This window comes from Ursus maritimus, unplaced genomic scaffold, assembly GCF_017311325.1.
Source record: "Ursus maritimus isolate PB19 unplaced genomic scaffold, ASM1731132v1 scaffold_2, whole genome shotgun sequence".
NCBI lineage: Eukaryota > Metazoa > Chordata > Mammalia > Carnivora > Ursidae > Ursus > Ursus maritimus.
Window position 1 is genome coordinate 75,338,256 of NW_024424452.1, and position 11,492 is coordinate 75,349,747.

The following is an 11,492-nucleotide window of genomic DNA, read 5'->3' on the forward strand; positions in this document are numbered from 1 at the left end:
TTGTTCCCTAACTTTGCCCCCTGTTTTGTTCTTTTGGTGGTAATATTGCATTTATGAAATATGTTCCTGCAGTGTAAGAAAGACCCGAATACAGCTGTGGCTGAAACGAGGTAGTAGTTTGTTTCTGTCTCATGTAGAGGCCAAGGGCCAGCACGCGGATACCAGCTCTTCTGTTGCTCTAGCGTCCTCATCACAATTTCCTACGTCAAGTCCAAGATGTTTGCTCCAGCACCTGCAACCACTTCTACATGCCCGTCAACTGGGAAGGAAAAAAATATCAAGAGGTCACACCCAGCTCTTTAAAGAGTAAATATTACTTCTGCTAAATGATCATTAGCCCAGAACTCAGACATGTTGCCAAAGTGCAAAGAAGTCTTGAAAATCTCGACGTCTGCTGAGTGGCCATATGTCCAGCTAAAACTCAGTGGCTTTAGTAAGGGAACTAAAGGAAAGAAGCAATTTGACATTGGGGGAAATTAGTACTTTCTGGCATAGGAAACTTTCATTCATCTATTTGTATTCTCCATCTAATTCTAAAAGGAATTACATTGGATTACAAAATTAAGCAGATAGAAAAGCTTGACATTTAAGGATACCCCACCACACACATTTTTATTTCAAGCATTGTTCTTAAAGGTTTAAGCCCATGCTCCCCCTGCCAAGAAGAGTAACTTGAGCTCTATGATCTGTAGATGGGTTTTGAAAATGATCAGTTGCTATGATTTTTGTGATCACTGTTTTGACTGAAGCAGAGGCAATATGAAATATTGGTGAGGGTTAGAGCAGCTTGCATTCACATCTCAGAATGCCCGTTAGCCATGTGACCTTTACCAAGTCTCTCAACCTCTGTAGGCTTTGGTTGTGTCTTTGTGTCAAGGATAAAAAGAACAGTTTCAAAAAGGCTTTAAAAGCTTATCTGAAAACATTTAAGAGCTTTTATAAAGACGGTGACCCAGAACAGAAGAAAAGAAACACCAAAAGAAGTAGACCTGATATCTGGGGGTTATTTCCTTTTTTAGGTTTTGCCAATTCTAAACGCTAAAGTGGTAGTTGAGAAACTGAAAAACAGTGCAGAAATTTTGAACTGAAGGAACTGAACTTGCAATAGACTGACCATGAGGAGAAACTCTAGAAAATACTCCCAGGCTTTTCCGGAACTAAAATAAGGTAATAAGAAATAAAATGTATATGTTTGGACAAAAGAAAATAAAACTTTTAAAATTCGTAGATAAATAATAATATTTAAAAATATTTAGAACACTGGAAAGAATTCAGAAAAATACTATTTGAATAATATGTAAATTTAGCAAATTTTCTAGATACAGCATCAAAATATAAAGAGCAATTGGATTTCTATATCCCAGCAATAAACAACCAGGAAACCAAATTTTTTTAAAAGATTTCATCTATTTATTTGAGGCAGAGAGAAGGAGAGCACAGAAGGAGAGTGAGAGGGAGAAGCAGACTCCCCGCTGAACAGAAAGCCTGATGCAGGGCTTGATCCCAGGACACTGAGATCATGACCTGAGCCAAAGGCAGATGCCCAACTGACTGAGCCACCCAGGCGCTCCAGGAAACCAAATTTTTGAAAATGCCTAATACAACAGCACCAAAAATACCATCAAAGACCTCAAAACAAAACTAAGGAAAGATGTACAAGACTGATGCGCTGTGGGGCGCCTGGGTGGCACAGCGGTTAAGCGTCTGCCTTCGGCTCAGGGCGTGATCCCGGCGTTATGGGATCGAGCCCCACATCAGGCTCCTCTGCTATGAGCCTGCTTCTTCCTCTCCCACTCCCCCTGCTTGTGTTCCCTCTCTCACTGGCTGTCTCCATCTCTGTCGAATAAATAAATAAAATCTTAAAAAAAAAAAAAAAGACTGATGCACTGAAAACTAGAAAACACTGAGAAAATTTTTAGCAACTTTGGAGTGGCGTATCACGTTCGTGGACTAAAGGATTAGATATTATGGCATGTCAGCTCTCCCCAAACTGATCTGTCGATTCAATGCGTGTGTGCGTGTGTGTGTGTATGAAATGAGACAAGCTGATTCTTAATTTTACATGAAAATTTAATGGTTAGAGAGTTCGCCAAGATAATTTAAAGAACCACAAAGTTGAAGAACTACTACTGGAAAGATAGCAGGACACATTATACATTAAGGTAGTATGGCAGTAGCAGTGATAGAATGAAGTTAAGACACTGACCCCCACACAATTTATGATATCAGTGACTGCGCAGCAGTAGGGAAAGGACTGTTTTTTCTTTCAATGGTGCTGGGTTAATTACACAGGAATATAAAAAATATATTGACTCCTACTTTACGCAGTATAATTACACTTCAGTCTACAATCCCAAAGAGTAAACGGTAAAACAATAAAGCTTCTAAAAGTAAATATAGTAGAATATCAGTATAGCCTGAGACATCCAAGATTTCCTATCAAGACTCCAAAATTCACTAGCCATAAATAAAAAGATGGTGACTTGGACTGCATTAAAATTAGAGACTTCTGTTTATTAAAAAAAAAAAAATACAAATGGAAAAGTTTAGCCCCAAAGTAGGAGGAGATATTTGGAAGTCATGTGACATTAAAAAAGATTAGTATCCCAAGTAAAAAATGCCTACAAATATATAAGTAAAAGATAACTCAATATAAAAACAGGCAAGATACTTAGATATTTTACAAAAGAAATATCCAAGTGGCCCATAAATACTATATAAAACTCTTAGTAATCATCACCCAAAAAAAAGCAAAGAAAATCACAGTGTGATGCCACCACCAAATCCATAAGAATAACTGAAAGGAAAAAGGCTAACAATGTCAAATGGCAGAGAGGATATAAAGTAATGGAAATGTTCATAGTTCCTGGTGGGAGTGAAAATTGGTACAACCACTTTGGAAATTGTTTGGTGGTAATGATTAAAGGTGAAGATAAGTATATCCATTAGCCAATAAGTCCTCTGCTAGCTACATACCACACAATGCATACAAATGCATACCAAAATTCATACAAGAATGCCCATAATGACATCATCATTCATAATAGCCATGAGTTGAAAACAACACACTGTCCATCATTAACAGAATGGATTTTTTAAATGCTACATTCATAAGATGGAATATCCTATAACAGCGTTCAAGCAAACTCTTCCTGTAAAGGACCAGATAGTAAATATTTTAAGGCATGAATCCTGTGTGGTCTCTGTCAACACTACTCAGCACTGCTGTTGTAGTGTAAAAGCAGCCGTAGATAGATATGACATAAATAAATGAGAAATGAATGAACTATTGCCACAATAAGGAACCTGGATTACTCTCTTAGTAAAGCTCAACAACAAGTTGAGCAAAAGAGTATTTTACAGGGTGGAGGAGGATATTGGGAAAGGCACGAGGGAGGCTTCCGGAATGCTAATAGTTGTTCTATTTAATGGTCTAAGTGGTAGCTAGAACTGTTCACTTTGTGGTCATTCACCAAGCTGTGCAATTATGATTTGTGCACATTTATATACATAAATATATGTCAATAAAGAGTTTTGTTAAATAATAATTATTTGAAAGCACTAAAGGATGTTTCAATGATCATCTAGAGATACTTTTCTTTGAAGAAAGCTATGAAGGCGGCCAGATCAGAGGAAGCATTTGCATGACGTATCTTGGGGTAACTTTAATTTTATCTTGTGCACAGGGTACTTGGCAAAATTAGGTGGCCATTTACTGCTCAGAGATGAAATTGCAGTCATGCTTGAGGGTAAGTGTTGAAGTCATAGTGAAATCTGTATGTATAAGTCTAAGTGAATTCACTATTTGTGATTCAGTTCACATGTGTGTTCTGTAATGGTGCCAGGGATGGGTGGTAAGGGGGAATCAGTGGAAGGACTAGGTTATAGGGCATCTTTTCTTTTCTTCCTTTCCCCTCCCTACTTCCCTTCCCTTTCCTTCTCTTCCCTTCCCTTCTTAGGGTTTGTGTGTGTGCACGTGCTTAAATCTATCTATCCCTCTCATTATTTGAGACCCATCTATCATCCTAGAGCCCTTAGGAACTACAGAGTTGAAGATTTATTCACTCGTTCATCCATCCAACAAATTTTTTTCCAGCATCTACCATGTGACAGCACTATTCCAGCTGTGGAACATAGAGCCACAAACAAAGCAAAGTCCCTTCCTCAGAGAATTTACATTTTAGAGGATAGCAATGCACATTTGCAGCGGAGGGAATTAAAGAAGGAGACTGTTTGCTTTCAAAATCAGAATTACAAACAGGTGAGGTAGAAGGTAGGGTGGCAGCCTTCCTTCCTTCTTTCCCTTTTTTGTGTGTGTCATAGACTTACTTTCTCAGAGCAGTTTCAGATTTACTGGAAGGAAGGTACAGAGATTTCCCATATACGTTCTGCCCCCCCCACACACACACACACGCCTCCCCCTTATCAACATCCCTCTCCCCTGTGGCATGTTTGTTACCACTGATGAACCCACACTGACGCATCATTATCTTCCTTGCTTTTCCACTTTCTCATTCACTCATTCACTCATTTATTCAATACGTATTTATTGACTGCCTGCAAACGTTAAGCACAATAATTCTGCCTCTATATCCCTCAAAATCTTTTTCTTCTTTCTCCCCTCCTCCACTTCCTGCTCCTTCTCCTCTCTCTTTTCCACATCTGTCCTTGTTTTCCCCTCTCGATTTCTTTTTGTTAAGAAGAAAATAACTTCTACAAGCCCGGTATCTGGATAAAATGATATTAGCATTTTGGTATATATATTATCTCAGATATTTTTAAAGAATGTAAGCTATTACATGTTTATTTTTTTAAACTATCATAAGTGTCACATAGCTCTTTCATTTCTTCATATATTCATGCCAAGAAACACGGGTTTTCATCATCATGTTATTATGTGTATGCTATTTCATTTTATGATATGCCTAATTTTTACACGGTTCTCTGTTGATGAACTGAGACTGAGTCCCAATTTTTTTCATTATTATGAGCACTATTGAACCTCTTCATGAATATATGTTTACGCTACCTAGCAGAATGTTCAGCACATAATAGGCACTCAGTAGATATTTAGTGAGTATTCCTATTTTTCTTTATCGAGGTCTGGTGGGGATAAGCAGATAAAACTTCCTGGATGCTTCTAGTCGAAATAATGAAAATTGGGAGGTTAGAGAAGAGAGGAGAGACTCTGTGAAAGGTGGTGGTGCTGTTTAAGGTTACAGCTTCTCAACCATGAGAGAGATGTCTTGAACTAAAAGGCCCTTCTGCTCTTACAGCTATTGACCGAGTGCTTCGGGATGAAGACCCTGTGATCAGGGAGTTGGCAGAAATAACCTACAAAATTTTCCAGGAAATAGCCCATCGATTGACCTCCTCAAATCTTAAACAAATCTTCCGAAGAGTATTTAACTCTATCTACGCAAAAAAACTGAAGCCTCTTTATAAATATAACTGGCCCAACAACCTGGCAGGCAGTCCTATGAGGATTAAGGAAACCAAGAATGACAAGGAAGTCCATGCAGATGAGAATTATGAATACAATTTGGTAAAGAATGAGCTGTTGGTCTGTTGCTCGGACCACATCTCAGAAGAGAAGTGATTTTCCTTTCCCTCTTGATAACTTGAGTCTGTATATACACGCTTTTCTGAAGGATGCTGGAAGCCTTTCCTGTCACTTAATTCTCTATTCAAATATAGAAATCCGTTGCCTTTCTATGTTTGACAGTGATCAGAGGGCCACTAATAAAATTGAAAAATCATATAAGGAAAGTGTTTGATGAGAAGCTCTTGGATTTTGACTTATCAGTAAGCATCTATTGAACACCTTCTAAGTACCAGGCACTCTGCTAGGCAGTGGGGACATTTGGGTGGTGTAAACAAGGTTCCTGCTCTCAGGAAGGTCACAGTCTAGTGACACACAGTCTAGTGACACACAGTCTAGTGACACACAGTGTGGCTATTTCCATCCTGCTGGGACAAATGCTGCCTAGAGCAGTATTGACAAAGGAAGACATGGGACTTGCCCGGAAGGAGGAAGGGAAGTAGGGATATGTATTCCAGGTGGAGACACTGAGGCAAGAAGAGTGCTGGGAGCGGAACTGGAGACTTTGTTATGGACGCAGGTGGGCAAGGAAAGGATGGGGAGAGCTGACGTGTGAGGGGGAGATGATGCTGTGCTAATCACTTTAAACTTTCTGAAATGAAAATTGGATAACCCACCACCGTGAGTGCCCTCAGGATCCAGTCTAGCACTGCCCTGACCCATCAGAAAGTCCTCAGTGATCTTGCTTGACCTGTGGCTTGGGCTCATCTTTCACTTCCCTCACCGTATCTTCCTCGCACCCCGTCCTCCCACCCTAACATCAGCCCCTCCGGTCACAGGAAACTACTTGTAGTTAGTTGAAATCCTGGATGATTCAGGTGTTGTGTCTTTGTAAGGTGTCTACTCGCAGTGCCTGCGTATTTCCATTCTCTGGTGTGGGGCCGCAGCCACTGCATCTGTCCCAGGTCCTCCTTCAGCTTCTCTGGCTTCTGAGCCAGTGGGTTTAATTCTGTTGACAAAGGACACCAGCTTCTCCTGTGAGACATGCACATCATCAACACCATCGATGGTAGAGGCCATAGGAGATTAACACAGTTCCAAGATTGTGGGTTCTACCCTATCGTCTCCCACTCCCACTTTACACGCCCCTTCCCTTCCCAACTGCACGCCCTGCAGACGTCAAGCTCCAGCATCAATGTGAAGAAAACAGCCTTGCAGAGACTACTTAACCTGCAATTCCTTGCAGTCAAATCCCTGATTCTGCCTCTCTACTTGAACCCTGACTGATACACCTAAGATGCATTTTCAGAACCCTTTGATCAAGGATGTTCGTGTTGCTCTTCATGTTTTGCCTTAGTATTCCGCGTAACTTTCATTGCATTTACCAGCCTATAGCGAAATTACTAATTTTTTCTCTTTCTGCCCCACAAAATTGAAGTTTCTTGAAGGCAAATGTATTGTACACTTGGTTAAGTACTCTGGAACTGCAGTGCCTGGCACTTAATGGGTGTTCAATGAAGACACGCCAAATGAATGAGATGCTAACAGAACATATTTCCCTCACGCTTCAATAAAAGTTTTCAGATGTTAATGAGTGTTACTTAATATTAAAAATAATGAAAGAAGGATAATTTTAATTTACTCTTTAATCCATATTGCTTCATAGTACCCAGATGTTCCAGATCTCACTTTTTCAAAATCAAGGCAAATTTCCTTACCCACCTTCTAAACTAGCAGGATGCCTAGGGTGATAGGCTAACTAGTAGCCTTCTCAAGATATCCAATTCCTGATCCCCAGAATCTGCGAGTATTTTACCCTACATGGCAAAAGGAACTTTATGTACGTGATTAATTAAAGGATCGTGAGATGGGGAGATTATCCTGGATTATCCAGGAGGCCAATATAATTATAAGGTCTTTAGAAGGGAAGGTAGGAGATCAGAGAGGAAAGAGATTTTTGGAGATGCAACATGCTTGCTTTGAAGATGGAGCTGGGGAACAGGAGCCAAAGAATGCAACTCTGGAAGTCAAAACAGGCAAGGAAATGGATTCCCTTCCAGAGCCTCCAGAGGGAGCATGATCCGACCAACACCTTGATTTTGGCCCAGTGAAGCTCGTTTTGGACATCTGAACTCCAAAACTGTAAGATAAGAAGTTGATGTTTGTTTTTTTTTTGTTTGTTTGTTTTTTTAAAGATTTTATTTATTTATTTGACAGAGACAGAGACAGCCAGCGAGAGAGGGAACACAAGCAGGGGGAGTGGGAGAGGAAGAGGCAGGCTCATAGCAGAGGAGCCTGATGTGGGGTTCGATCCCATAACGCTGGGATCACGCCCTGAGCCGAAGGCAGATGCTTAACCGCTGCGCCACCCAGGCGCCCCATGAAGTTGATGTTGTTTTAAGCCACTAAATTTGTGTTAAATTTGATAGAGTAGAAATAGGAAACTAACATACCTAGATTTCTGTAAAACAAAGTGAACCAAACCAAATTATAACTCTCCCCACTGTTTTGTTTTGTTTTTTGTTTTGTTTTGTTTTAAATAACAACAAGCAGACTTCAATCTAGACCATTTACATCAGAATCTTCGGGCCAGAGGCCTGGGCATCAGTGTTTTTTTAAGAACCCAGGTGGATCTGGAGGGAAGACAGTACTGTAAATCAATGTATCATTTTGTCTTGGAGAATGGATTTAGACATTTCTGTATCTCAGCATCCAGCACTGTTTCCGACACGTGGAGAAAAACTTCATAAAATGTATCAATTATTTATTACACAGTAGAAACCAATCAGACAGGAACCAATCATTTATAAACAAACATTTATTAAGTGTCTAGTGCAAGCTACTGTACTGGGGAATAAGGATATAAATTAAGCATTTCCAGACACATGATTCTAATAAGATATTGCCAGTCAGTCCTTCCACAAAAGGGTGAGCAGCAGGAGAAGAGAGTCTATTTCCCTGTAAAAAGAAAAAGTATCTAAATTCTAAATAGAGTTACTGTTTAGACCAGCATAGTCAGGATTCAAATATCTGGCAAAGTAAAAATTGGAAGTTTAATATACTTACATTAATTTGTTTGCTTTCCAATATATTTTGCTTTCTTTGCAATATCTAAATAGACATTGATGCCAAGTTAATAAATAGTGAATGGTGTCCATGGTCTTGAGGCAGCAACACCTTACAATAATCACGTGGGTAGACAAGATGGTACATTTGGTAAAGAATGTGTCACAGTTGTCCTAACAAGGAAGTGTCACAGTGGTCCTAAAACCTTTCAGCAATCAGTGTGAACCACCACTACAATGTCTTCTGCTTGGAATAACAGTAGAAGAGCCTAGGCTTGAATTGAGGAGACATGGGGTTGAGTCCTGTCTTCTCTGTTTATTGGCTCAAAGCCTTAAATAATTCACTTCATTTCAGGTTCTCTTACTGTGAAATGAGTTAATATTCTCCAAGCAAGCTCAGGATTATTATGAAGCTTTAATGGTGTAATTATATATGAACACCTTATAAAATAATTGTGTATAAACATAAATCATTGGGTCAGTAAAGGCCACATCTCTGGTCCAGTTATTTCCCCTAATGTGGATTCCTGAGTTTGTAGGTTTTTCCTAGAAGCCTCTGAGCTGGGAGAGATGTTCACTCCATGCACCCCCCCCAACCCCCACCCCGGCTATTCAAGCTGTGGGGACTTAGAGGATCAACAGCTGGGTGACCGACCTTCCACGGCAGAGCCCCTTCCCTGGACTCTGAGCCTTCAGCTGGCATCTCATTGATTTGGGTTCATCACTAGAAGTCTTGTTCTGCTTATAGGATGCGCCAGGGAAAACCCAGGCATATCGTTTTCCTGATAAGTCTTCAGTGAGTCCTGGTTGTTCTCAGCATAAAATTCTAACGCTTGAGCTTGGCGAACCTTCCCTCTCCCAGCCCTGCTTACCTCTCTAACCTCATTATGTCCCAACCTCCTCTTATTATGTATGCTGCTCCCATAAGGAACTACTTGCAGTTGTCCCAACACAGTGATCAGGAGCAAAGACCTTAGAATCAGGCGGCCTGGACTCCACCACTTGCTAGCTGCGTGGGTGTAGGCAGGATCACGGACACCTCTGTGGGTCAACTTCCTCCTCTATAAAATAGGGATAAGGACTGTACCCAACTCTTAAAGTTTGAAGACATTAATTTAACTTGCCCTAAGACAATAAGTATAGACCACTTAAATACACTGTCTAATAGTTCATCATTCATAAACATTACTATTTTTATTATCGTTCCTGCTCTTACAACCCTCCTCTTCCTCTTCCCCTTACAATAATAACATCAAGGGCTCCCATTTATTACAAGCCTACTGATTTCAAAGTACTGCCCCCAGGAATTTTAAACATAGTGTTTTTATGTTTTTCTTAATATTACAACTCTCATATTACCCCGACTTTACAGATATAAAAGGTGGGGCTCAGAATCTTAAGTGGAGTGATTTCAGCCTGCTTAATCTGCATGGTGTTTTTAACCTCACTAAGTCCCACTTCATTTAGGGATTCGGCCCCTTCTTCACCTCTTCCTCCTGCCCTGCCTTGGCTTCCTAAGACTAGCAGAGGAGTCCTTCTGTGCTTCCAGGAAGAGGCACAACATCCCAGCAGATTTTTACTGCTGCCTTCAAATGTGTTGCCCGCTAGATAAGTGTCCCTTGAGAAAAGGGATCTTTTTTATTCATTTCTGTGCGTCTGGTAGAGTGCCTGGTTCAGTGAAAGAATGAATGTAGGATAAAGCCATGGGACAGCTATTAGGCCTGAGGAGAGGGTTCTGCCAAAGGAATGGGAATTTGTGAGTAGCCAAAGCCACCCTGAAATGAAAAGGAAGTTTTAGCTCACTTGACAGCAGCAACTGCCTTTGGCCTGATGCCCCTGGGCTAGGACCTGAGGCCTGTAATTGCCGTCTGGGACCACGAAGGCATGTCAAGGTGATCCCAGCACTCCTCCCGTCTTGGCAGCCAGTCTTCTCTGAAATGTATTCAACACTTTTACGTATTTGAAGGGAAACTAACAAGTACAAAATGTGCTAGTCCGTGGACAAGTTCCTTCATCTAAATTTAACTCCTGCAATCCCATGATAACAATTTAAGGCAAACTTTATTATCCCACACTTGCAGATGAAGGAAGTCTCTAAGATTTGACTAAGGTCAGAGAGATAGTGCCAGGCAGCACAGGGTTCACACACAGCTCTGCAGGATTCCACAGAGCTGGCTCCGCCCAGAACATGGCTGGAGGTTCTCTGACCTCCTCCTCTAGCAACGTGACATATTGTTTACAAGAGTCTGAAAAGCAAAAGTATCTGGTGTGTTAGTTAACAAGTCAATGGTAACTGAACACTGGGATTCTCAGAAAAAAAAATTGAATAACAGTGTGTCTTTTAAAAGTGAAAGAAAAAGGGGAAAACAAACCTAATGCCCATCAGCAGATAAATGAATAAACAAAACATGTTTTATCCATACAACGGAATATTATCCAGCCATAAAAAGGAATGGAGTTCGATACATGTTATGACATGGATGAATCTTAAAAATATTAATGCAAGATAGTGAGGAAGAAAGGCAGGCAGGGACAACCCTCCCCACCCCCCTTATATAGAAGCCATCCTTATAAGGATTTTAGTCCACCCTGGAAGGAGCCCTCCACCCTTTCCCAAGTGATAGATAGATGACAAAAATCTGATTAGATGACAGGCTCATGGAGGGTTAATCAGATTAAAACAGCCCACCAATAAGCCCATAAAAGTTTCTAGACTTAGAAACTCCAGTGTCATTGCACTAGTGGGTATTTACCCCAAAGATACAGACGTAGTGAAGAGAAGGGCCATATGCACCCCAATGTTCATAGCAGCAATGTCCACAATAGCTAAATCGTGGAAGGAGCCGAGATGCCCTTCAACAGATGACTGGATTAAGAAGTTGTGG

The 11,492-nt window shown here is 40.6% G+C and overlaps 1 protein-coding gene across 1 annotated transcript in view; it reads left to right on the forward strand.

Moving 5' to 3' along the window:
- MROH9 (maestro heat like repeat family member 9) overlaps positions 1 to 5,634 on the forward strand; it is a 152,153-nt gene extending 146,519 nt beyond the window's left edge. Inside the window, exons 23-24 of the mRNA XM_040634497.1 lie at positions 3,687 to 3,749; positions 5,277 to 5,634. Of these exons, the coding sequence (XP_040490431.1) occupies positions 3,687 to 3,749; positions 5,277 to 5,599 (386 nt within the window). The 3' untranslated portion in view covers positions 5,600 to 5,634. The remainder of the gene's footprint in view (positions 1 to 3,686; positions 3,750 to 5,276) is intronic.
- The last annotated feature ends 5,858 nt before the right edge of the window (positions 5,635 to 11,492 follow it).